The 27,844-nt window shown below is 41.9% G+C and overlaps 1 protein-coding gene across 3 annotated transcripts in view; it reads right to left on the bottom strand.

Moving 5' to 3' along the window:
- st6galnac3 (ST6 (alpha-N-acetyl-neuraminyl-2,3-beta-galactosyl-1,3)-N-acetylgalactosaminide alpha-2,6-sialyltransferase 3) overlaps positions 1-27,844 on the bottom strand; it is a 328,714-nt gene that overhangs the window by 44,155 nt on the left and 256,715 nt on the right. Inside the window, exon 5 of one of the 3 annotated variants that reach the window (XM_048602458.1) lies at positions 26,706-26,969. The exons of the other annotated variants lie outside the window; for them this stretch is intronic. Within the exon in view, the coding sequence (XP_048458415.1) occupies positions 26,837-26,969 (133 nt within the window). The 3' untranslated portion in view covers positions 26,706-26,836. Of the gene's footprint in view, positions 1-26,705; positions 26,970-27,844 lie in introns of those variants that run through there. 3 annotated transcript variants of the gene reach the window in all.

Raw genomic sequence — 27,844 nt, 5'->3', positions numbered from 1 at the left:
ATTAACAGTCTGGAGACTACCATTGAGCAGACAGTTAATTGCATCAGCTATATAAATACTGTAGCAATAGGAATAGCTCTGGGGATTCTGTGCTGTACTGACTCGCAAAAGCCTGCACAACATCTAAAGGCACAAGTCAAGGGTTTAATGGAAGATTCTCCACTTTCCTGGATAATAGTAGCTCCAAGAAGATTCAAAGAACTCAATGCAAGTCATGAATAAGTAGCTCACATGATTGGCACCCAATCCACCACATTCACTCCCTTTATCACTGATGCTTAGTGCCAGAAACGTGTGTATATTTACAAAATGCACTGTAGCATCTCAGCAAGGCTTCTTCAAAAGCACCTTCCAATTGATGACCTCAATTACTTAGAAGAAGGGTAGTGTGAGCACTGGAAAACCAGCACATCAAGTTCCACCTCAAGCTGCATACAATTCTGACTTGCACTTGCATTGCTGTTCCTTCACTGTCTCTCGGTCAAAATCCTGGAACACTCTCCCTAACAGCGCAACGTGTGTAACCTACACCAGATGGACCGCAGCAGTTCAAGACACTGATTCACTACCACCTTCTCAAATGTAATTAAGGATGAGCAATAAATGTTGGTCCAGCCAGTGATACATCCCACGCACAAATAAATCTTTGAGCCAATCTGCTTGATTAATCCCAACTTGCTTTTATGTAGCACCTTGAAATGTCCAGGAACATCACAAGGAAATATCAAGGAAATCGAATGCCAAGCGAAGAACAGAGGGACATAAAAGGAATGTCAAGAAGCATAATGAGCATTGGTGCTCTTAAAGAGAGTTCTTAAAGGTGAAGCAAATAGGACTGTGGAGTTGGCTGAAAGCTCTTCCTTCAAGGGTAGCTCAGTGACAGTGGGACAGGGGCACATGTGGTAAGCACTTTCCCATGCCCCAGTCACATGGAAAGGAAACAGTGCTGCCATGGTTCAATCTAAATTTCATTAGTACTGCTATGGAGCAGACCAACTCCCTGCAAAATATTCAGAAGATAGTCTCGCCCCTAGTTTTTTCTTATCTTAAAAAGTGCCAGGCATTGTATTCCGAATGTAATTCGATGGGACAAGCTACCATATTTGAAACAAAACATGCTTTATTCGTATATTATAGTTAAATGCAACAAAAGAAAGAAGTTGGAATAACTTAACTCAACTGGAAAACTTAACAGAGTAATAGATTATTTTACTAGTAAATAGTAACTTGCAATATTGTAACATCTCATAAACACATCCTTGCCAAAGGCAAATTCGGTAAAATAGCTTGTCTCACATACAACTCCAGCAGCAGGAAGAGAAGCCCCCAGCTTTTAGCTGTAACCGAGAGAGGAAAAATAGCTTCCATGTCCAGCTTCAAGTCCCCAGCTGGAGCTGAAAAACTAAAACTAAAAATCTTGGTTCTGTGGGAGATTGCTGCACCCATTCAGGTTGCTTCTATTGTTCCAACTTTAAAAGAAAAGCAAACCCTCACAAGCTGTTTACTTTATTGGAATCAAATTGACAGATCATTGCCTCTGCCTTAAAGCCTCTCTTCTGAAGAAAAGGACAAAATACACCTCTTAAAGCCATAGTATCGCCATAGTACTTTGCAGAAAGTGGAAATCATGTTCGTACATCAAGTACAGAGAAAGTCATAGGCTTAAAATAATGGATTGAAGGAAATGAAACATGAACATCTTGGAAAACCTCAGCAGGTCTGGCAGCATCTATGGAGAGAAAAACACAGTTAATGTTATCTGTGTAAAAACACAGTATAACTTTTCATAGGAACTGAGCAGAAATGGATTAAAGGACGTTTTCAAGGATACTATCTTGTGATGGCCCCTCAGTTGAATTGCCAAGTGGAGTGATAGTTCATTCAATGCCATTGGAAACAATCAGGCCTGACTCAGAACCTCGTGGGTTTATATCCAAGTCCAGACCAGACTAAGTAGAACCCCAGCTGATATTTCAGTGTAGTCTCAGTGGAGTGTCACCATCCTGCCTTGCATCTGTGTGTTGACATTCAGGCGCACGTCTCCTCCAGTTGTGATGTGAATAATGGCCAGTGAAAAAAATCAAATCCCCAGTTCTGAGGAAAAGCCTGTTTGGTTGTATGCCTCAGGACTTAGGTGATGCATTCAGAGTCTTATAATTGAGCAGCGACAAGCTCATTTCCATGTATTTGCATCTCAGTTAATACTCTAACTTGATTCACAAAAACAAGTCATTGTCACATAGCTCTTTGTGGGACCTTGCAGTGCAGAAATTGGCTCTGTTTTCTACTTTACACCAGTGCCTAGACTTTAAATGTACTTACGTATGAGGTGATGCATTCTTGGAGGTCAAATACAAGTATGCAGCAAATGGGAGGACCATTAAGAACATTGATATACGGAGGGATTTTGGGGTGCAAGTCCATTGCTCCCTGAAAGTGGTGACACAAGTGGATAAAGTGGTAAAGAAGGCGCATGGCGTGCTTGCCATCATCGTTCGGGATATTGAGCATAACTTTTGGCAAGTCATGCTGCAGCTGTATAAAATTTTAGTTAGGCCTCATTTGGAGTAATGTGTGCCGTTCTGGTCACACTATGGGAAGGATGTAGAAGCTTTGGAAAGGGTGCAAAAGAGGTTTATGAGGATGTTGCCTGGATTGGAGTGTATCAGCAATGAGGAGAGGTTAGACAAACTTGGATTGTTTTTGCTAGGTCATTGGAGGCTGAGGAGTTACCTGATAGGAGTATATAAAATCATGCAAGGTGGATAGGGTGAATAGTCAGAGTCTTTTTCCCAGGATGGAAATATCAAAAGGGGGGCATAGTTTAAGATTGTATAAAAGTAGGCAAAATTCCTCAATTTTCCTGGCTTTTAGACTCAGGTTGACAGAAAGCATGGGCCAGGTTTCAGTACTTAACAAGAATTATTGCTTTTTACAAATAAAGTGATTCTGACTACAGATAAACAGTTATGAATTGTCAGTATATAAGTCTACCAGGTAAATCTCTAAGCATCTTATAAAATTTCCCCTACACACACATACAGACAAACATGGAGAGGGAAAAAAACATTGGTGCTTTGGATGGAGGGAAAGATGGAAAAGGATGTTCAAACAGCCTGTCCTCAGGGTTCACTGCAAAGATCCTTTTGGATTGTCAGGATGCTTCTCCTTGGTCTTCCCTCTCCAGGTCCTTTCTCTTGCTTACAGGAGGCACAGGGTAACTGGTTCAGAACTTGAAAAATCTCTGACTTACTTGTTAAAAACCATACCCCACAGCAACTGATGGTGAAAAATATAAACCAGATATCCTCAGGACTTGAAGTGGCTTTAACTTCAGACAAAGGAGATACTTTCTTCCCTTTCAGTGGTGTAGTGGCTTCTCCCTCAAACATTCATACCCATAGCTATTCAGCTATCTGAGAGCCAATCACATTGTTGTTGGCAGCAGTAGGCTTATGTCATTGACAACTGGTCGCCATCCCACAGACAAATCAGCGACTTGTTGCTGGCCGAATCACCCTCTGTATACTGCCCTTGGCTCTAGCTTGTCAGAAATTTGGCTTACCCCATTGTTTGAACAATCAGAAGTATAAGCAGGACTGACAATGAGTACCAGCTAACGTGCTTTTAAAAAGTGCAACAATTGCTTTCAACAATCCCTGGCTTTTAAACCACTCTTTTTCCCCATTTCAATTCATAATCAAAAATATAGGAAAACAGGAAAATGATCATTGCACCATTAACCTTGGTGTATCTACAGTCCAATCACCCCTCTTCTATATTTTGGCAACTCATTTAAAAATCTATCTCTAAGTCCTTTATAATTAACTTACTGTAATCAACAATTTGAACAATGCCTTCAGAGGTAACAAATGTGTTGAACACAGAAAAATATAAATGAATTAATTATAAAGTAGATTCAGCAAACATGATTGTTACTCAGAACAAATATTAAACAATCTATCACATATTATAATATGATATTTTAATATTTAATGCTTTTTCTGCAAATATTGTTTGATAATTGAGCGCTACAGCCTGAAGGCAATGCTTTATGAATGTCTCATTGTCTTAGCATGAAGTGTAAAGTGATATAAAGGTTATTTGAGCACTTTCAAATGGAATACAAATTACATGGAATCTTAACTCTTAAACAGGAAGTTTAGCAACTGAGGAGGGTGCTTGCTTGCGCTGAGTTTTCTGATCTGGCATGTATTATGGTAGAAGCATTTTCATTAGCAATGTCCAAGAGGGATTTGTATTTCTACAGTACAGTATTTGCTATATGGATCCTAAGTGTCTGGAATTCTCATGCAACTTCCAAAACAGGAAATCATAGAATCCCTACAGTGTGGAAGCAGACCATTTGGCCCATCAAGTTCACACTAACCCTCTGAAGAGCATCCCAGCCGGACCTACCCTATCCCTGTAACCCTGTATTTCCCATGGCTAATCCACTAAGCCTACTCATCCCCGGGCTCTATGGGGAATCCACCTAACCTGTACATCTTTGGACTGTGGGAGGAAACCGGAGCACCCACAGGAAATCCACACAGACATGGGGAGAATGTGCAAACTCCACACAGACAGTCACCCAAGGGTGGAAGTGAACCCAGGTCCCTGCACTGGGAGTCAGCAATGCTAATCAAAGAGTCACTGTGCTAATCTAAATTCTGGATGCTGGGATCAGATAGTAGGGAGTTTCCTGGTACTGGTTATTGGAAAGGAATGATGGAACGGATCCTTTATTAAGGCTACCTCAAGAGTTAACATATTGGTTAAGAGAGAATCACCAATCATGGCCAGGGTCCTGTTATTTACATATGGTCCTGGACACTCATTTCTAAATTACGTTCCTTTTATTTTACACGACCGTGTTACCTCTCAAACTTTTCCGAATGTTGTTTGTATTTCTCTCCACATCCTTTTATCATCTTTAAGTGATTATCCAGTAGCAAAAGAATTTTTTTATTCTGGTAGAACATGGTATGGAAAAATCTCCTGTTGGCTCCCTTGTTCACTTAGCTAACATTTAGCTTTAGATCATGAGATAACAAGGTGTAGAGCTGGATGAACACAGCAGGCCAAGCAGCATCAGAGGAGCAGGAAAGCTGACGTTTCGGGTCGTGACCCTTCTCCAGTAATGCGCTGAATACACGCTGCCATTAGCGAGTCTCATTTGCTGGGAGCACATTGCCATTTTCAGTCTCGTATTTTCGAAGGATCGATCCTGTGGTTGCAGTGCCATTGAATACTGTAGGCGCAAGAAGGGTCCCGACCCGAAACGTCAGCTTTCCTGCTCCTCTAATGCTGCCTGGCCTGCTGTGTTCCTCCAGCTCCGCACCGTGTTATCGCTAACTCCAGCATCTGCAGCTCTTACTAGCTTTAGATCATACCTCCTTGACGCAAATTTTTTTGTTTGCCAGGACGTTGAAGCTATAAATCGCTGACTGAGGAACAACTCACAGTGTTCCGAGATTGGAATTCCTGAAGAGTATCTGGACTGGAGGAGGTTTCCAGGAATGCACCAAAGATGGAAGGGCATGTTATAGGGAGAGACATTGGAAGCTGTGATTGTTCTACTCAGACCAGAGAAAGTTGTGGGAACATTTGAGAATGATGTTGACTGTTTTAGCGCAATAGCTAGAGAGAAACTGTTTCCACTGGAAAGGGAGTTAGTCAACATTTGATTTAAGATTATTGGTAAGACAAGTCAGAGGGAGAAGTAAAGGCAACTTCACTTATGCTGCAAGTTTCACAATCTGACATGCATTACTGGTCAGAATGGGGAATACAGAATCATTAGCGACTTTTAGGAGTATTCAGATACATAAAGACACAAAAACAGAAATTGCTGGAGAAACACAGCACGCCTGGCAGCATCTGGAACATAGAACATAGAACAGTACAGTACATTACAGGCCCTTCGGCCCACGATGTTGTGCTGAACTTTTACCCTAATCCTAAAGTCTATCTAACCTCCACCCCTACCTTATACTATCATCCATATGCCTATCAAATACCTGCATAAATGCCCCGAATGAGGCCGACTTCACTACCCTCTCCGGCAATGCATTCCATGCCCCTACCACTCTCTGAGTAAAGAAACTACCTCTGATGTCTCCCCTATACCTACCTCCACTCACTTTAATACTATGCCCCCTCGTAATAGCTACCTCCACCCTAAGAAAAAGTCTCTGTAGAGAGATGAATTGAGCAGAGTTCTGGCCTTCACATACAGGGCCCAAAACTGCTCACAATATTCCAAATGTGGTCTGACCACAGTCACATGCAGCATCAACAGTATGTGGGGGTCGGCTCAGCTCAGTTGGCTGGATGGATGGTTGATTTGCAAATCAGTGTGACGCTAATAGCATGCGTTCAATTCCCATCACCAGTTGATGTTACCACAAAGGACTTTCCTTCTCGACTTCTCCCCTCACCTGATGTACGGTCACCCTCAGGTTGAACCACCACCAATTGTCTTTCTTTAATGAGAGAACAGCCTTATGGTCTGGTAATACCATGGTGACTTGACTTGACTTGATATCCCTACTCTTGTATTCCAGCCCTCTTGAAATTCCTAACTGCCAACTGATCCTGAATGTTAACCTTCAGAGAATCCTGAACTAGGACTCCCTAGTTTCTTTGTGCTTCAGATCTCCAAAGCCTTTCCCCATTTAGAATATAGTCAATGCCTCAATTCTTCCTACCAAAGTTCATAACCCCACAGTTTCCCATATTGTATTCCATCTGCCACTTATTTGCCCACTCTCCTAGCCTAACCAAATCCTTCTGCAGCCTTCCTACCTCCTCAACATGACCTATCTTTGTGTCATCTGCAAACATAGCAACAATGCCTCAGTACCTTCTTCCAGATTGTTATTGTGTGACATGAATAGTTGCGGTCCCAACACAGACCCCTGTGGAACTTGACTTGTCACCAGTGGCCATCCTGCAAAAGACCCTCTGTCCCCACACTCTGCCTTCTGCCAGTGGGCCAATCCTCTATCTATGCCAGTACCTTGCCCCAACACCTTGTCAAAGGTCTTCTGGAATTCCAAATAGATCACTTCCACGTGCTCTCCAGTGTCTAACTTACTCATCATCTCCTCAAGGAATTCTAGCGGATTTGTCAGGCATGACCTCCCCTTGATGAAGCTGAGCTGACTCAGCCATCAACCCTTTGGCCGGTGTTGACTGCCTCTCTTCTCCTAGTTGTCTCCTTACCTGCTGTGCCTGAGTTTAGATTCCTGATTATTTTCATATTCTCTCTTCTATTATTTGTTCTGGAAACTTTAATAACCTTTGCTGAGCTTTCCCCCTTTAACTTTTTCCATAATTTTCTACAACTGAACTTATCCCCACCACTAGTTACTTTAAAGCCCTATCCACACCTTATTCACAAGGACTCCAGCCCCAGCATGATTCAGGTGGAACGCATCCCATTGGAACAGCTGCCTCCTACCCAGTATTAGTGCCCTAGTCTGGACCCTATGGGAACATCCTTCCAGCATTTACAATACATAGTCTTGTTAGCATTTTACAGATTTCTATGAGATTCTGCCCCCCTGACCCCCTCCATTCTGCTAAACTCCAGTGAATACAATCCTAACCAACACAATCTCTCCTCATACATCAGCCCTGCCAATCCAGGAATCAATTGGGCAGACCTTCACTGCACTCCCTCCATAGCAAGAACACCCTTCCTCAGATGAGGAGACCAAAACTGGGGGAGATGATGGCCTAGTGGTATTATCGCTGGACTGTTAATCCAGAGGCTCAGATAATGTTTTGGGGACCTGGGTTCGAATCCCACCACAGCAGCTGGTAGAATTTGAATTCAAATCTGGAATTAACAATTTAATCATGACCATGAATCCATTGTCAATTGTTGGTATAACCCATCTGGTTCACTAATGCCATTTAGGGAAGGAAACTGCCATCCTTAGCTGGTCTGGCCTACATGTGACTCTTATCTGTCTTCTGGGCAATTAGGGATGGGCAATAAATGCCGACCTAGGCAGCAAGACCCTCATCCCGTGAATGAATGAATAAAGGGGAATAAAACATGATTCGGGTGTGCCCTCACCAATGCCCTGTTTAAATGCAGCAAGATGCCCTTGTGCTGTGAACAAAGTGTAGTCACTACCATGCAATGTGCCATGGGATGTTTGTGAATGGATTGGATCATGGAGGCCCAGAGAGCTGCATTGGCCAGGTAACCACTCTATTTTAAATTGGGAATTATCCCCACCTCGTTCCTCACTACTTCCTGGCAGAATTATGAATTGCAAAGGATTGAAGTTGGATTAGCTCATAATGAGATGCAAATTCATGGAAACAAATTTCTTGCTGCTTACTAGTGAGATTTTCATCTCACTGATCTTATGATCCCAGCTGATGTTATTACTACACAAGTTAGATCCCAGGCTGGGATCTGGCTTGCTAGAACATCCTTTGTTGCTCTTTTACTTCCACTTTGTAACTTTTCACTGAAATATAAACATGCATATAACAGATTTGTTTTGAACAAGGAAACAGAAAATTAATACATAGGAGAAATAAGAAAATAATGCAAATCAAGCTAAATAAATCAGAGTTTAAAAGATTTTAAACATTCAGCTAAATAGTATCCCACCTGCTCATCAATACCATTGCTTTACGTTAATCAAAATCTTGAGAAACATTCTTTTCCTTTCAAATCAGTATGTTAACAGACTTTTCTTCGTCTTGATCCTGTGAGCCTTTTTCCTTGATCACTCACACAATGGAGAATTTACACTTTCTCAGTCTTTCAATAATATGCAATATTCCAACCAAACACTCCTGCTCTGGATGTTGTGGTGAAAATGTGTGAGAAAAAAATGTAAATATATATAATATTTATTAATATTATTGATTTTAGAATTTGGATTTTGCAGTAGAATAGATTCCCCACAGTGTGGCGACAGGCCATTTAGCCCAACAAGTTCACACCGACCCTCCAAAGAGCATTCCAGCCAGAACCATCCCCCACCCTGTCTCTGTAACCCTGCACTTCCCATAGCTAACACACCTAACCTACACATTCCTGAACACTATGGGTAATTTAGCATGGCTAATCCACCTCACTTGCATATCTTTGGACTGTGGGAGAAATCTGGAGCACCCGGAAGAAACCCACGCAGAAACAGGGAGAAGGTGGAAACTCCACACAGACAGTTGCCCGAGTCCGAATCAAACCCGGGTCCCTGGCGCTGTGAGGCTAAAGTGGCATGTGGCTTTCAGACTGGATGTATGAAGGGTGTTAAGCTTGCTAGTATTTCTGGGTCCTTTTTTTAAGTCAGTATGAGAGAGAGAGACAGAGGAATGCCAATGGGAATTTGTTTGCACAGTTAGTTTTATGACTGGACAGAATAAATTAACTTGCTGTTGCTTTAGAAGAATGAGGAATTTTTTTGCAGGGAAAGAAAAACCTCAGTTGGAAAGCTTTTGGTTTCAATGTGCAGAGACCCTGGTTGAAGTTAAATGTAAGAAATGGTTTCTCCTAGAGAAAGCAGTTCAGAAAAGTTAGGAAATAGGTTACCTCAGTGCCACGGTTTTAGTTGAAAACTTCAGACAAGAAGTGTTTGGGTAGAACACTGAGGAGTCGTTTGAAGCTAAGAAAAATGAAACTCAGTTGTGTGACTCAGCAAAAAAAAGCTACTAAAATGTTAAGACTGGGAATCGGAAGAAACAGTTTAGTTAAATCTATATCTGTGATAGAGAAGGGAGCATTGTGTAGTATTTGAGTACTTGAAAGTGATGGTGATGGGATAGATGGGATTGAATTTTTACTGTGTATTTTGAAATCTTTCATATTGTGCTATACGTAAATAACTTGGTTAATTTTATTTTATCTTCATTTATTTTGTGTAGTAAACTTCTGTTTTATTGTTAAAACCAAATCTTCGGTATCGTGTGCTCATGTTTCTGTGAAGGACCATTTCTTTAAATAAAAATGATGTGGAACCCGACTTATTAAGCCAAATTTTATTCTGAGACTTGACCTGTCAAATAATAACATTACACAGACAACAAGGTGCAGGGCTGGACGAACACAGCAGGCCAAGCAGCATCATAGGAGCAGAAAGGCTGACGTTTTGGGCCTAGACCCTTCATCAGAAAAGGAATAACATTACACAGTTGTTGGAAAAGCTCAGCAGGTCTGGCAGCACCTGTGAAGGAAAATTCAGTTCTGAGGAAAGGTGACCAGGGTGACAAGGGTGACCCGAAACCTTAATTCTGATTTTTTCTTCACAGATGCTGCCAGACCTGCTGAGCTTTTCTAGCAACTTTGTTTTTGTTCCTACATGATGTAGGATCATAAGTAATGAGGGCATTTGGAGGATTTTAATTCATTGGATTTAACAGGGATCTGTGTCTTTCTGTTTAAAATAATGTGTTTGTGCGGTGATTCTAGATGTAAAATGACTGTGTTGTGGTGAAATTTATTGCACGGAGTCTGAAGACAGCTTTGACTGTAGCTTACAGCTGTCGAGAAGTAGAAGATGTAATAATGGACTATTTGAAATACTTGGCTGAAGCAAAATTTGAGAGAGGGAGCAGATAAATTAAAAATAGAAGTAAATACGAGATCTTGTAAGGATAAGATGTTTTAAGTGATTACCAAACTTATAGAATTGGAAGAAAGGACACCTGAAATTGTAGTGTCGCAGCTGAAGTTTAGCTAAGCTACAGTGAAAAATGAAAAGACTTGCATTGGAGAAGAGAGAAAAGAAGAAGATAATGAAAAATGGACATGGAGTTAAGAAAACTTGAAATGGAATGGGAGTTAAAAAATAGAGGAGAACGGAAGGTAAGGGAAAACAGAGAAAGGTGGAAAGTGAAGAGAGACAAACAAAGAAGAAATAGAATTAATAAAATGCAAAGACCAACTCGGTAGGGAACTTAGACAATGTGGATTGGTCAAAGAACAGCTTTGAGTAAAGAAGGAAGGAGGAAATAATAGCTAGGAGCATGATTTTGATTCCATTGAGAGATTTGATTTAACTAAAAATCAGTGCTAAGTGCTGACATTTACTGAGGAAAGAATCGAATGATATTTTACCTCCATGGAGAAGATAGCTGAGCAGATGGGTGATTAAAAGACATTTGCATCTTAATAATACAGAATATTTTGACAGGTACCATTATAACCATGGCAGAAGAAAAATATACTTGTGCTGGAAGCTTATCAGCTAAAATTTGGGACTACAGGAAAGACACATCAGACATTTGCAGAATTTGCAAGGGAGAGTGAAATACCGTGGGATTGGTAGTTCAGAGCACTTAAAGTAGAGAAGAATTTTGAGAATTCAGGGAAGGATTCAGATATAGCATTCCTGCAAAGTTTAAAGACGCATTTAGATGAGAATCAAGTATTGAAAATCAGGGAAGCAGCAGTTCTGTCAGATGTCAACGACACCTTGCATAGACAACTTCAGGTGGGAAATGGTCACATAGAAACCACAGGCAAATTCTAAGAATAGAACACTTGCAGATGGAGGAGGTACTAGTTTAAGCGAACAGACAGAAAGATGTCAAAAATAAAGGGGAAAGGTTAGAACCAAAAAGTGATGTGTAGAAATTAATATGCTTCCATCGTAATGAGACTGGATAAATCAAAGCCAATTGCTGGAAGTTAAATGGGAGACTGATTATAGTAGGAGAAACTACTGAAAAAGGGGCAGCAGGAAAGGAATTAAATAGTTATTAAAACTGCAGCTGTAATATAAACAGAACATAGAGTCATAGAGTCATGGAAATGTACAGCATGGAAACAGACCCTTCAGTCCACTCATCCATGCTGACCAGCCATCCTAAATTAATATAGTCTCATTTGCCAACATTTGGCCCATATCCCGCTAAATCCTTCCTATTCATATACCCATCCAGAAATATTTTAAATATTTTAATTGTACCAGCCTCCACCACTTCCTCTGGCAGTTCATTCCATACATGCACCACTCTTTGCTCCTTAGGTCCCTTTTAAATCTTTCTCCTCTCACCTTAAACCTATGCCCTTTAGTCTAGGGAAAAGACCTTGACTCTATCCATGCCCGGGTGATTTTATAAACCTCTGTAAGGTCACTCCTCAGCCTCTGAAGCTCCAGCTAAATAGCCCCAGTCTATTCAGCCTCTCCCTATAGCTCAAATCATCCAACTCTGGCAACATCCTTGTAAATCTTTTCTGAACTCATTCAAGTTTAACGACAGCTTTTGTATAGCAAGGAGACCAGAATTGAACGCAGTATTCCAAAAGTGGCCTTACATATTTCCTAAGAATGCACTAAGAAGGGACAGATGGCTCAGGACAGATATGAAGATTCTTTTTAAAGCATTGATAAGGAGAATCAGACGACTGGGGGTTCTGAGTATTTTATTTCAAGGAGTAGGGGGTAGGGGTTTCCTTACACTTCAAATTAAGGGGACAACAACTAAAGGTATTGAGGAACACTGACCAAGTACAGGATGTTTGCTGATGACAGTATTTGTTTCCCGGGGAGGTTCTTGAAAGAGAAAATATTAATTGGAGTCACATATGGAGGCTGTGAAACACTCTCATTGTACAGAGTTGGATTAGACAATGACTTGGTAAATGGAGAAGTTCTAGAGGGAGTAGTGAAACAAATTCTTTTAGAAGGAAGTGACATTTTTGGAAATGGTTTGACAGGTGTAAAAATATTGGCCTTACCAAGTGTGGTGGAACAACCACCTGAAATCTTGCAAGAGAAACATCTTAAATTTTTTTACTGACTGTGTTGTGACTAGATCTTAGGGCTGTAAAATGAGACAGGAAGAAACGGATAACATGAAGTAGGGACACAGTTTGCAAATTCAGTTGCCAGATGCATTTTAAGTAAATTTAACTGAAAAAGTGAAGGTAACGAAAACAAGTCTAATACGTTTAGTTCGTCTTCCTTAAAGGAACTGTGACAAATGGATTTGAAATTGTAACAATTACAAATTATACCTACTCAGAAGCTGAATTTTTATCAATACCTAAGTGATATTATTTGGAAAAAAAAACAAAGTGCTTTTGCAGAAATAGAAACCACCATAAGCATTGAATTCATGAATAGAAAATAATTCTATCCACTCAATATGCAAGAGGCTTGTGATGATCAATGTTACTTCTGAGAAATTTGCACCGGGTACCCTGGGTGCTGCATGATGTCTATATTTCTCATGTTCTTGCTAGGAGGGTATTTGAGGGTCTAGGTGCCTTTCAATGATGGATATGGGGGCAAGGCTATCTCTATGATCCAGGCTGATGACTCCATTACACAGCGCCTGACTGAGGTGGAGTGTAGATAAAAGGCAGCCTATTTTTTAACCAGAGTTTTGCTGGAGCTGAGAACAGGCGTCCTGAAAATGAGGTCCCACAGTTCGGATGTGGTGGGCCTTTCAGTACATTCCCCATAGAGTGCATCATGTAATCCTTGTACACTGTGCTCTGTACAGCTGGAGCAGACAAAGAGGTGGCATGATGGATGCTGATGAGCTCAGAAAGCAGGATCAGTCTTCCGAGGAGGAAGGCAAAGACATTGAGCGGGAGGAAGATCACCTTCTGCACGATAGAGCATGGCAGTTTGAGCCAATCCGAGCTGGATAGTGTTCAATGGACACCCTGTTCCAGCCAATGGGAGTTGGGGGCAGTGATCATTCATTGATTGTGAAATTATTGGTGCTCAACATGCAAAAATGTAGCAGTGTTTTAGAGAGGGTTGTAAAATGGGATATGGCTAAGAACAGGCAAATTATGTGGCTACGTGCTTAAACAGTGATTTAGGGTAGGAATGTGCAGTTGTATCTACAATGAAGTGTCAGCTGTGCCAGCTATGTAGGTTGGGAGGCATTGGCATTGGCATTGGAGAGGCTATAGTGCCTTTATATTGATGGTGAAAGGCAGCTCCAGACTGCCAAAGCTTGACTGGGTCCACAGCTGGGGGTCAAGTAGCACCAGTCATCCTGGCATGTGCTGGCATAAGACCATAGGAAATAGGAGCAGGGGTAGGCCATTCAGCTGCTTGAACCTTTTCTACCATTCAATAGGATTGTGGTTGATCTGACATTCATTGCATCCGATTTCCTCCCCTTTCCCTGTAAATCTTAGCTCACCGACTGATCAATAATCTATCTAGCTTAATGATAAACAAGGCTTTGCTAAGGCTCCTTGATGCCACACTCGGTCGAATGCAGCCTTGATATCAAGGGCTGTCACTCTCACCTCACCTCTGGAATTCAGCTCTTTTGTCCATGTTTGAACCAAGTCGTAATGAGATCAGGAGCTGAGTGGCCCTGGTGGAACCCAAACTGGGTGGCACTGAGCAGGTTATCGCTGAGCAGACTGATGGGACGGTAATCAGCCGCATTGGACTTGTCACCCTTTTTAGGTACAGGGCATACCTGGGCAAGTTTCCACATTGTCAGGCTGATGCCAGTGTTGTAACAGTACTGGTAGAGCTTGACCGAGGGAACGGCAAGTTCTGGAGCACAGGTCACATGTAGGCAGGATAGTAAGGCAGTGTTTTGGTACACTTGCCTTTACTGGTCAGTGCATTGAGTATAGGAGTCAGGATGTCATATCGTGACTGTAGAGGACACTTTTGGAATACAGCATTCAATTCTGGTCTCCCTGCTATAGGAAAGATGTTGTTCAACTTGAAAGGGTTCAGAAAAGATTTACAAGGATGTTACCAGGGTTGGAGGAGTTGAAGTATGAGGCGAGGCTGAATAGGCTGAGGCTATTTTCCTTGGAGCATTGGAGGCTGAGTAGTGACCTTACAGAGGTCTATACAATTTTGAGGGGCATAGATAGGGTGAATAACCAGGCTCTTTTCTCCAGTGTATGGGAGTCCAAAACTGGAAGGCATAGGTTTAAGGTGAGAGGGGATAGATTTATAAGGGACCTAAGGGGTGACTTTTTCCACACAGAGGGTGGTGTGTATGTGCAATGAGCTGCCTGAGGAAGTGGTGGAGGCTGGTACAATTACAACATTTAAAAGGCATCTGCATGCATACATGGATAGGAAGGGTTTAGAGGGATATGGGCCAAATGCTGGCAAATGGGACCAGATTTATTTAGAATATCTGGTTGGCATGGACGAGTTGGACCGAAGGGTCTGTTTCTGTGCTGTACATCTCTATGACTCTATGGCTCTGCCCCCACAGCTGTCTGTTGCAAGGAGTTCCAAAGACTCACAACCCTCTGAGAGAAGAAATCCCTTCTCACCTCAGTCTTATATTGGAATCCCTTTGTTCTGAGACTATCTCCACTTGCAGTAGCAGGTACTTTCGCCCACAGTGAGTCGGAGAATCAGGTTAGCATCAGGTGAAAGGGATGAGATAGGGCCATGATTAATGAGATGAGTTTGCGACAATCACGCAGGAAATCCCTCTTGTGAGAGAAACCTCCATGAATCTTGGCGAAAATGATTTTTTGTCAATTTCTGGTACAATTCAGCCCTGTTTTGTTTTTAAATGCCCCACTTTAATTCTGCTGTGTTGCTCGCAGCTTTATTCATAGAATCCCTACAGTGTGGAAGCAGGCCATTCAGCCCATCAAGTCCACACCAACCCCCTGAAGAACATTCCACCCAGATCTGCTCTATCCCTTAAACCTGCATTTCCCATGGCCAAACCTCTTAGCATGCACATCTTTGGACTGTGGGAGGAAATGACAGGAAACCCACGCAGACACGGGGAAAATGTGCAAACTCCACACAGACACTTGCCCAAGGCTGGAATTGAACCCAGATCCCCGGTGCTGTGAGGCAACAGTGCTAACCACTGAGCCAACATGCCACCCATTATTGTACTATTCGGGGGATTAATCCATAATCCCTGAAAAGTTAACAATTTAAATGTCTCTATATCCTTGGTTCAAGATTTCTTGGGAAACTGAAACCAGTGATGGCAAAAGTGCTTGGCTATGTTCTGTAAAGTAGGGAAAGCTGTACAGTAGTCAGTCTATAATGGGAATGGTAGTTGATAGATGCTCCATAAATGGAAAGGCCATAATTTAACATACTCTGCCTGGTAATAGGTTGGTTCAAGTCTGATTGCAACTGGAAACAAAATTGTCCCTATCCTATCAACATTTTGTTTGAAATGCTTTATCATCAAGATAAACGGTCATCATAGATAAATGGTACCATCCAGAATCTACCGAAGCGAGAGGCCAGGAGCTGCTTTTATTTATTTGTCCCTTGCGTGACCTGTCACCCATATTTTGCTGCCAAGACAGCAATTAAACCTCAGAGATTGCAGATAATATGAAATCTAATCTATTCCCTGAATTCTAATTCCAACAACTTGCTTTTTTTAAATATTGGGAAACAAATCCTCACATTTCACAGCAACAAATTCAGATCTAATTCTGATTCCAATTTAATGTCGGCACCGAATTATTGCAGAAAATGCTTAGGATGAGACTCAACAGGTTGGTCCAAGAAAGCAATGAACTTTCAATTTGAACTTCAATCCGTGAATTAATTCATTGCACTAATATGTCATTAGACTGGAAAGGTTGTGAAATAGATTTACAAGGATGTTACTGAAACTGGAGGGTTTGAGTTATATAACGACAGGCTGAATAAGCTGGGACTTTTTTCCCTGGAGTGTCAGAGGCTGAGGGGTGACCTTATAGAGGTTTATAAAAACTTGACGGGCATGGATAGGGTGAATAGCTAAGGTCTTTTCCCCAGAGTAGGGGAGTCCAAAGCTAGAGGGCATAGGTTTAAGGTGAGAGGGGAAAGATTTAAAATGGACCTGAGGGGCAAATTTTTCATGCAGAGGGCAGTGTGTGTATGGAAGGAGCTGCCAGAGGAAGTGGTAGAGACTGGTACAATTACAACATTTGAAAGACATTTGGATATGTACAAAGATAGGAAAGATTTAGAGGGATATGGGCTGAATGTAGGCAATTGGGACTAATTCGATTTATGATACCTGGGTTGGCATGGATTGAAGGGCCTGTTTCCGTGCTGTATATCTCCATGACTCTACAGTAGTCTTGGCCCTCTCTGTCACTGTGTGCTCTGGTCAGGTCTGCAACCCTCTCAGAACTCCGCATTCCTGAAATTCTGGCCACCTGTCTATTCCTGAATGCCTACACCTCACCACCAGAGGCTGTATCTTTCACGTTGAGCAATTGTCCGTCTGCCTCCTCACCTCCTCTCATCCCATAAATCACTTCTTTGGTCATCTGCCCCAATATCTCCTCATCTAGTTCGGTGACAACTTGTATTTCATAAAATGCTCCTGTGAAACACTTCGGCATATTGTACTCTGAGAGGTAAGACATAGGAGCAGAGTAGGCCATTCAACCCATTGGGCCTGCTCCACCATTCAATGAGATTATGGCTGGTCTGATGATCTTCGACTCCACTTTCCTCCCTTTTTCCCTATAATCTGTCTCTCTCAGGCTTGAACAACCCAACCTCGACAGCCCTCTGTGGTAAATAATTCAACAGATTCACGAACCTTTCAGAGAAGAAATATCTCTTCATTTCTGTCTTAAATGATCCCTTGATCTGAGATGATACTGCTAGTCCCAGATTCTACCACAAAGGAAGTAACCTTTCTGTGTCTACATTGTGGCTTAGGATGCAATATTGTCACCTCAATATGGGTTCTGTCCCTATCTGGAGACATATGCTCAAAAAACCTAGTCTGATCAGGGTAACACATGGCTCACAGTGCTAGGGACCCAGGTTCGATTCCATCCTCAGGACTGTCTGTGTGGAGTTTGCACGTTCTCCCTGTGTCTGTGTGGGTTTCCTTGAGTGCTCCGGTTTCCTCCCACGGTTCAAAGATGTGCAAGTTAGGTGGATTGGCCATGCTGAATTGCTCATAGTGTCCAGGGATGTGTAGCTTAGGTAGCAATGGTTATGCAGGGTTACAGGGATAGGATATGGTCAGTATGGACTCGATAGGCTGAATTGCTTCCACATTGTAGGGATTCTGTGACACCCTCTGCAGCACTGAGGGATATCAGAGTCAATAACTCTGTTTCTCTCTCCTCAAGTGCTGCCAGATTTGCTGAGTTTCTCCAGGAATTCCAGTATCTGTCCTAGGAAAGCCACATCTCTTTAATGATACAGCCACACTCCTTGAGATAAATTTTCATTTTAAAGAGACGTGGGTGTTTTATTATGATTTTAATTACTTTTATACACTTCAAACACTTCCTTAAAAACTATAAACCCATATACCAGCTATATGGGGATAAATCCGTATCTTTCATGTGGGAATCTATTAAAGGCCAACTGAGTTCAGTAAGGTTTTAGAGTAGATTTGTAGCTCGGGTTGTGGGTGTTGTGTTTGGTTGGCTTGCTGAGCTGGTTTGTTGTTCCGCAGACGTTTCATTACCCTGATTAGCGTTCAGGACCAGCACGTTCCTGCAGAAATGAAGGAAAAGGATGGCAAGATTCAGGAACCTTGGATAACAGGAGAAACTGAGAGCTTCATCCAAAAGGTAAAGGAGGCCTACATAAGGTTTAGGAAACTGAAGACAAACAGAGCCCTCGAAGGGCACAAAGAAAATCGGCAGGAACTTAAACAAGGAGTTGGGAAGGCTGAAAGGGGCCATGAAATGTGTCACAAACAGGATTAAGGAAAATCCCGTGGTGTTTTATACATAAATAAGGAGCAAGAGGGTAGCTAGGGAAAAGGTATGCCCACTCAAAAGCAAACAAGGGAGTTCATGCGTAGAGCTAGAGGAAATAGGCGAGTTCCTTAAGGAATACTTTACATTGCTATTCACAAAAAAGAAGGACATGGTGGATGATGAGTTTCGGAAGGACACATTGATATGCTAAGGCACATCAATATAAAAAAGGAGGTGCTATTGGGTGTTTTGAAAAGTATTCAGGTAGACAAGTCCCCAGGACCTGATGAGATCTATGCCAGAATGCTGAGGGAGGCAGGTGAGGAAATTTCTGGGGCCTTGTGCAAAATCTTTGCATCCTCTTTAGTCACAACAGACGTCCCAGAGGACTGGAGAGGCAGGGGGCTGACCACGTAGAAGTTTACAAAATTATCAGAGGCATGGATAGTCAGAGTCTTTTTCCCAGTGTAGGAATGTCAGTTACTAGGTGGCATAGGTTTAAGGTAACGGGGTGGGGTAGAGTGGTGGGGGAGGGAAGGCGGTGGGGGGAATTATGTTTAAGGAGATGTGAGAGGCAGGTTGTTTTTTTACGTGGAGGATGATAAATGCCCAGAATGCACTGCCAGAGGAGGTGGTAGAAACAGATACAAAAACAACTTTTAAGAGGCATCTCGATGAGGGAATGGAAGGATAGATGGTGTAGAGGCAAATGGTTTTTAGTTTAGAAAGGTGTCATGTGTAGGTGCAATCTGGGTGGCCTGAAGGACCTGTTTCTGTGCTGTACTGTTCTTTGTTCTTTGTTTTATATAATCGTTAACAAACTGATCACCCAGAGCATTGCACCCAAAAAGCACCTTAGATGAACTGTCCATAGTGGATTTTAGAACTTGACATACATAAAACTATCATTAAAAAAAGCTAACAACATTTCCATCATGCTCACTGCAGACAGATTACCCTCTCTCTCAATCTTACATAATTCGAGTCTATCCAGAGTGATTCAGATAAAACTTTATCCTCCCCGACAGACACCCAGCTGCACTCTTCAAACATATGAAGAGAAATGTTGTGCAAAGACTGGAATCTATAATCCTTACTCGACTACAGCACTTTCAGAACACAATTTATAATCCTGCAATTTACAACTTTCCTGAGCCGTCCTTTGTCCAAATTGGATGTCTTGTTCTGAAATAAAAGTGAATCAAATGTCCATTTGTACTGACATAAATAATGCAACCTCTTCATTCATTATACATAAGTCTTTGTTTCCTTCATTGTTGTTTGTTGAATAGAGCATCTATAGAATAGTTACATCTTCAGTGTAACACCAACTATCCGCTTTCCCTGACTGAAAACATAAAACATTTTTGGGAAAGCCAACTCTCCTGCCTTAGGAGGTACACCATTTCCAAGTTAGGTATGATTCCAGACCATTTGAATGCTAGACCTCTGAGGTTTAAATGCTCCATCATACTTTAGAACTCATCATTCTTTCAAAGCAATTCCAATTTTATCTGCAGTCTAGTTTAGTGTGGCCAATGTGCTGAACAGCAATGCTTTGCAAGGGGTTGGTTAGCTCAGTTGATTGGATGGCTTGCTTGTAATGCAGAGTGATGCCAGCACCATGAGTTCAGTTCCTTCTCAATCTCTTTTGTCACTAGAGGCATGGTGACCTTCAGGTTAAACCAACAAACAGTCATCTCGCTCTCTCTTTAATGCGAGAGCAGCTCTAGGGTCTGGTAAAACTATGGCAACTCACCCTTTTACAATTCTTTATTTACCTACTGTATCCTTAATGTTCATTATTCATGTAAATAACTTTGCACTCACCCTTACAATCGACAGATTGAAGAGGTGTATAAAGTAAATTCATCGTATCTTCAGAGGGTTGGTGCAGACTCGATAGGCCAAATGGCCTCGAAATGCACTGTAGGGATTCTATGATTCGTTGAAGTTTAATCCTCTCAGACCTTGCTGTATCAAGTGAAGATTGGAGAAATGATCCTCAGAGGATCTATTAACTGTACTATGCATAGCTTTACTCCCCTCACTTGAGAAAGGATGGAATTGCATTGCAGGGAAGATTCACTAGATAAGTTCTAGAGGTGAAAGGCTTATCTTGAGAGGATAGATTGAACAGTTTAGGCCCATACTGACTAGAGTTCAGGAGGTTGAGAGGAGATCTAATTGAGGTCTGTAAGATGCTAAAGGGGGTTGAGAAAGTAAGTGTAGAGAGGATGTTTCCTCATGTGGGGCAGTCTGGAACTTGAGGTCATAAGATTTAAAATAGAGATGAGGAGGAATTATTCCTCTCAAAGAATCATGAATCTATAGAATTAACGATCCCAGAGTAGGCTGGATGCTGGGAAACTAAATAAATTTAAGGAGGAGATAGACAGAATTCTGATTAGTAACGGGTCAAAGGTTTATGGGGAATAGGCAGAAAAGGATTATGGGGAATAGGCAGAAAAGTGGAATTGAGGCTGAGATGAGATCAGCCACGGCCATATCTAATGATGGAACAGATCGAGGAGCAGAATTGTCTATTCCTCCTTCTTATTCCTGTGTTCTTAATTTCTCAAAGGCTTCTTTGAACAGCCTGCCTTAGTTAAGTATCCACCTCCAAAGAGGCCCGTTCCTCATGTACTTTCACGGACATTATGCTCATTGTATCTAATATTTCACACTGTCCCTTTTCAACTCGATTGTCTGCACCATTTCTCCCCTTCGGAAATTCGGAGACAAGGAGCTCGTTAAGAACACTGCCCACACCTTCTGCATCAATGCACAAGTTACTTTGTACATCACTGGTAAGGTGCTACCCTTCTTTCCTTAGGTATCCTCTTGTTCTGACTCTACTGATAGAATATTTCGGGGTTTTCTGTGGTCTTGCCTGCCAACATTTTCTCAATATCCTCTTTCTATGCTTTCCTAATTTCCTTTTTTATTTCACTTGTGCACTTTCTACAAATCTCTCGGCAGTCCACAGTATTAACTATTTTTTGTGCCTGTCAAAAGCTTTCTTTGTTTTTCTGCTCTGTCTTACCCTGTATGCTTCTGCAAAACTGTGGGACTCTCAATTTGGCAACAGCTGTCAACTATTTCTCTTCATGGGGACATGCCTACATGTGGAGAAGGGCACGGAAGCTGGGGAACTCGGGAAAATAAATAATGATGCTTTGAAAAGTGCCCATTTTCCAGAAAAGGAGGTGCTAGAGGTCTTAAAAAGCATAAAGGCAGATAAATCCCCGGGACCTGATCAGGTATACCCCAGAACTTTGTGGGAAGCTAGGGAAGAGATTGCTGGGCCCCTTGCTGCAATGTTTGTATTATCGACAACCACGGGTGGAAGACTGGAGGTTAGCTAATGTGGTGCCATTATTTTAAAACGGTGGCAAGGCAAAGCCTATAGACTGGTGAGCCTCGGAGATAGTAGGAACTGTAGGACCAGTGAGCCTGATGTCAGTGGTGGATAAGTTGTTGGAGGGGATTTCTGAGGGACAATATTTACATGCATTTGGAAAAGCAAGGACTGATTAGGGATAGTCAACATGGCTTTGTAAGTGGGAAATCATGTCTCACTAACTTGATTGAGTTTTCTGAAGAGGTGAGAAAGAAGATTGCTGAAGGCAGAATGGCAGACGTTGTCTATATGGACTTCAGCAAGGCCTTTGACAAGGTTTCACATTGAAGACGGGTTAGCAAGGTTAGATCAGATGGGATCTGGGGGAGCTAGCCAATTGCATGCAAATTTGGCTTGAAGGTGGGAGACAGGGGGTGGTGGTAGATGTTTGTTTTTCAGACTGGAGGCCTGTGACCAGCAGTGTGTTGCAAGGATCAGTGCTGGGTCCACTGCTTTTCGTTATTTATATAAATGATTTGGATGTGAATATAAGAGGTTTGCAAATGACACCAAAATTTTGGTTTAGTGGGCATTGAAGAAGGTTATCTCAGAGTACAATGACACCTTGATTAGGTGAACCAATGGGCCGAGGAGTGGCAGATGGAGTTTAATTTAGATAAATGTGGGATGTTGCATTTTGGAAAGGGAAACCAGGGCAGGACTTACACAGTTAATAGTAGAGCCCTGGAGAGTGTTGCCGAACAAAGAGACCTAGGGATGCAGGTACATAGTTCCTTGAAAGTGGAGTCACAGGTCAACAGTGTGGTGAAGAAAGCGTTTGGCATGCTTGCCTTCATTGGTCAGTGCATTGAGTATAGGCGATGGGACATCATGTTGAGGCTATACAGGATATTGGTGAGGCCACATTTGGAATACTGCGGACAATTCTGGTCTCCCTACTATAGGAAAGATGTAGAATTAGAATTAGAATTAGAATTAAGTTTTTATTGTCACGTGTACTCAAGTACAGGGATACAGAAGTACTGTGAAAAGTGTACAATGTTGCCATTCTCCAGTGTCATCTTAGGCACAAAGAAACCAGAATTAACAGAAACAACCATCTTAGATACAAAGCAGAAATAAAAAATAAACAAAAGCAGAAATACAAGAGAGAGAGCCAAAAAGAAAGGGAAACGTCCCGATCTTAAAGCCTTATCTCCATAAGGTAAGTGAGCGTCCCTTCCCCAAAACCACCAGTTACCGCCACAGTTGGACCCTGGAACTTGCGCTATGCCTGATGCTGCCGCCAATGAAACCACCGCAAAATGCTTCAAAGAAAAGGATAAAATAAAAAGAAGAACCGAAGTAAAAGAAAGAAAAGGAAAAAGAAAGAAGAAACAAAGAAAAGCAGATGGAAGCACGCAAGGCCTGAGCCCAATAGCCCAAATGCCAAGCTGCTACTCAGTCGCCATCTTCGCATTTGTTGTTAAACATGAGAAAGTTCAGAAAATATTCACAAGGATATTGCCAGGGTTGGATGGCTTGAGCTAAAGAGAGAGGCTGAATAGGCCAGGGCTATTTTCTTTGGAGTGTCAGACACTTTAGGGGTGACCTTATAGAGGTTTATAAAATCACGAGGGGCATGAATAGGGTGAATATCCAAGGTCTTTTCCCCAGGGCAGGGGAGTCCAAAACTAGAGGGCATAGGTTTGAGGTGAGAGGGGAAAGATATGAAAGGGACCTCAGGCGTAACTTTTTCACACAGAGGGTGGTGCATGTACGGAATGAGCTGCCAGAGGAAGTGGTGGAGGCTGGTACAATTGCAACATTTAAAAGGCATTTGGATGGGCATATGAATAGGAAGGTTTTAGAGGGATATGGACCAAATGCTGGCAAATAGGACTAGATTTATATAGGATATCTGGTCAATATGGACGAGTTGGACCAAAGGGTCTGTTTCCATGCTGCACAGCTCTGAGACTGTAAAAATGCCTCATATTGAATTTACTTCAAGTGACTGTATCCAATTGACTAGATTACCTCTCAGCTTCCTAAAATCTGTCTTATTCCAATTTCAAACTCCTGTTCTTTCTCTTCTACCATAATGATGCTAAATCTCACTGTGTTATGGTCACCATCTTCAAAGTGGTCACCCGCATCTGCTTTATACATTCTGGCTAACTTCACATTTAATGGATATTTGAGGTAAATATCTCCTCTCTTGAAAGCGTTGTTAAAATGCTCTCCTTGCAGCACTATTAGGAGAAAGCAGTCTGATGATGGGGATGGAAGTCAGTGATTACTAAATCCATTTGAAACGCTGTAATTTGACTAGAAAAGTGTGAAAACCATGTATCGAGAGAAGTGCAGTGTAAAGGGGAAGTAGTCATGCTCCAGCCATGCAACACTGTCATCAGATCGTGTGGAATGCTATGAATGGTTCTGGGCACTACACTCTAGAGAGGATATGGAGCAGGCCAGTTAGGACCGCAGTGAGCAGAAATATCTTCACCCAGAAGGCGGTGAGCCTGTGGAATTCTCTACCACAGAAAGCAGCTGAGACCAAAACATTGATTGTTTTCAAGAAGGAGTTAGAAATAGTTCTTAGGGCTAAAGGGATCAAAAGATTTGGGACGAAAGTAAAAACAAGATTGGATGGTCAGCCATGAATGTATTGAATGGAAGAGCAGTCTCGAAGGGCTGAATGGCCTACTTCTGCTCCTGCCTTCTATGTTTCTATGTGTCAATGTAGATTCACAAACTGTTAAATGGACTTATACAATTCAATTGCACAGGGAGATTACACAAATTAGGGTCTGCATAGAATTTAGCTGCATTTGGAAGATAAACAAGTTCTGAAATTTTTAAAATACTAAAAGGAACTGGTAAGGTAGATGGTGATGAACCATTTCTGATGGTTAGGGAGTTTAGGGCTGGGGGGAGTTGTTTAAAAGTTAGACACAGTCTTTCCAGGGGTGAATTTGGGAAGCACTAGCCAGCTCACAATAGCCCATAGTCTATGGTGCTCTAACAGAGTGCTTTGGTAAGGAGTATTGCTATTAATAGACACAAGTTTTCTAAAGATTTTCATCTTGCTGGCATCACAGTATTTGCTAGAACACCTGTGGCAAGGAGAAACAATATTTTACATTGTATGAGAAGAGGATGCTGATTGGTTGAAGTATTGCATTGAGGAATGAACGAGAGAATCCCTGCAGGGTGGAAGATGGCCATTCAGCCTATCAGGTCCACACAGAAGAGCTTCCAACCCAGACCCAACCCCACTTCTCTATCCCTGTATCCCTGTATTTTCCATGGCTAATCCACCCAGTCTCCATATCTCTGGACACTATAGCATGGCTGATCCACCTTACCTGCACATCTTTGGAGTATGGGAGGAAACCAGAGCACCAAGAGGAAACCCATGCAGTTATGGGGAGACTGTGCAAATTCTGCACAGACAGTCACCCGAGGGTGGAATTGAACACAGTTCCCTGGTGATGTGAGGCAGCAGTGCTAACCACTGCACCACTGTGCTGCCCAGAATGGCTGTTACCTGTTTCAATTTAACAAAATGGATCATGATCATTTCCTGGGGAATTCCTCAGGGCCAACCAGAGCCCACCTGCCTGCCTTAAATTTAAACAATGCTTGGCAGTTAACTGTCAATTCCCACGCATTGTCCTTGGCAAGATGTCTGACAAGCAGAGTCCACTTCTCAACCAATCAACATCATCTTGTCATTCAATATAAAATATTGTTTCCCCTTAATTTTAGTATTCTTGTGAGCTCTATTGATGGGTACAAGACATAAAGCTTTAATGAAATGCATCCTTTTTCAGCCATGCTCATGTTCTTTAGCTGAGAGCCAGCTTTGAACTTGTTCCTTTCCTGTACAGTAGGGGCCTGTTGCACTAAAAGTGATATTACCTTTCTCGCAAAACAGGAGTGATGGCATTCTGAAAAGTTGCTGGTATATCCTATGAAATGTGATACTTAAAATTCAGAGAGCAAAAGCTGTATGCACAAAACCACATTCTAAAACGATACTCCTTTTCACCATTCTTTTATTGCTTATATAAAAATTGCCGGGATTAATACACACAAAGAGAAAAATTGTTAAACACCAGTGGAATGGGAAGGTGACTCAGGGATAGTAAAACATGACAGAGAAATCAGATGATGTACAGTGCAAAATTAGAAACAATTAACAATATATCATCTTGAAGGCTGCTGTATTAAATTTAATATCTAACACTTATCACCTGGCAAATCTGGAAAAGAATTGCTGTAACAATTTAAGGCTGCAGAGAATTGCCAGGTGGAGTAATCTGGATAATTGATCAAGAAGTTACAAACGATTAAAATTTACATTAACGATATGCTAGAATTTGCGAAGTGCTTATGAGCTTTGCATTTTGCAGGGCATTCTGGAAACGATTATTCGGAACACTGTCACTGTTGCAAAATAGTCAAATCTGGCAGTTGCCCTGTGCATGGTAAGATCCCGCAAATAAGCATGAGGTGTTTCTTAATAAAAACCGAAAGGACTGCGGATGCTGGAAATCAGAAACAAAAACAGAAATTGCTGGAAAAGTGCAGCCGGCCTGGCAGCATCTGTGGAGACGAATCAGAATTAATGCTGTGAGTCGAGTGACCCTTCCTCAGAAAGTTCTGAGGTTGAGTTCTGAGGAAGGGTGACTCAACCTGAAACATTAACTCCAATTTCTCTCCACAGATGCTGCCAGACCTAATTAGGTGACCTATGATTTAGCAGGTCGGGGAGGGATATTAGCCAGGAAGTAACTGCAAGGGTCACTGCTTAGACCACAAGAAGAATGCGTCTCTGGTAAAACTCACATTCTGCATTTGCAATAACAGGCCATCCAGCCAATCGTGGCTATTTCACCACTTGTGGCAAGCCTCAATCTTCTTAATCTGCTCTTCCTCCCTTCTTCACTCGACTGATTCCAGAGATGAGGGACTTGTCTTTTAAAGAGAAATTTAGCAGTTTAGGTGTATTCTCTCTGCAGCTTAGAAGAACGAGAGCAGATCTAATTGAGACATAAAGGTGCCCAATGTGATTTACAAAGTAAACATAGAGAGGATGTTTCCACTTGTGGGGCAATCTAGAATGAAAGGTTGTAGTTTTAGGCCTAGAGGTGGAGGTTTAAAACAGAGATGAGAAAGAATAATTTCTCTCAAATGGTTGTGAATCTGTGTAATTCACTACCCCAAAATGTGGTGGATGCTGGGACATTGAGTAAATTTAAGGAGATGGACAGATTTTTAATTAGTAATGACATAAAGGGTTATGGAGATCAGGCAGGAAAGTGGAGTTGAGGCCAAGATGAGATCAGCATGATCATATCAAGTGGTGGAGCAGGCTCGAGGGCCTACTCCTGCTCATCGTTCTTATATTCTGAAAATCTCACCATCTTGTTACCTTTTTAGATGGTTCTGTTGATTTTGCACCTTAGTGCTACTTGAGGAACTTCCTTCCAAATCCTGCCAAATGTCTGCATGCAGTGGTTCCCTAGATTTGCCTTTAAGCTCAAACTCTTAACATCTTATTGCCCCTTTGTCCTGGATTCCTGTCCCTTTGGGGTCACAGGAATTGCCTGCTAAAACTCACACTCTAATCTCACAAGCTCTGGAGAACGACACTGTGTTTATCAATCAGATAAGAAAACAAAGAGTTAATAAAATCAGGAAGTGCTGGGAAGCTCAGCAGCATCTGTGGAGATGTAACAGTTTCAAGTCCGGTATGACAAAAGAGCGACTTGCGTGATCAGCAATCTTCTTTGTTCACATTATATAGGAAATGTGGCAGCCATTTTGCATACAGCAAACCCCTACATCCA

This window comes from Rhincodon typus, chromosome 10, assembly GCF_021869965.1.
Source record: "Rhincodon typus isolate 14 chromosome 10, sRhiTyp1.1, whole genome shotgun sequence".
Taxonomy (NCBI): Eukaryota; Metazoa; Chordata; class Chondrichthyes; order Orectolobiformes; family Rhincodontidae; genus Rhincodon; species Rhincodon typus.
This window is presented reverse-complemented; position numbering and strand designations above follow the sequence as displayed.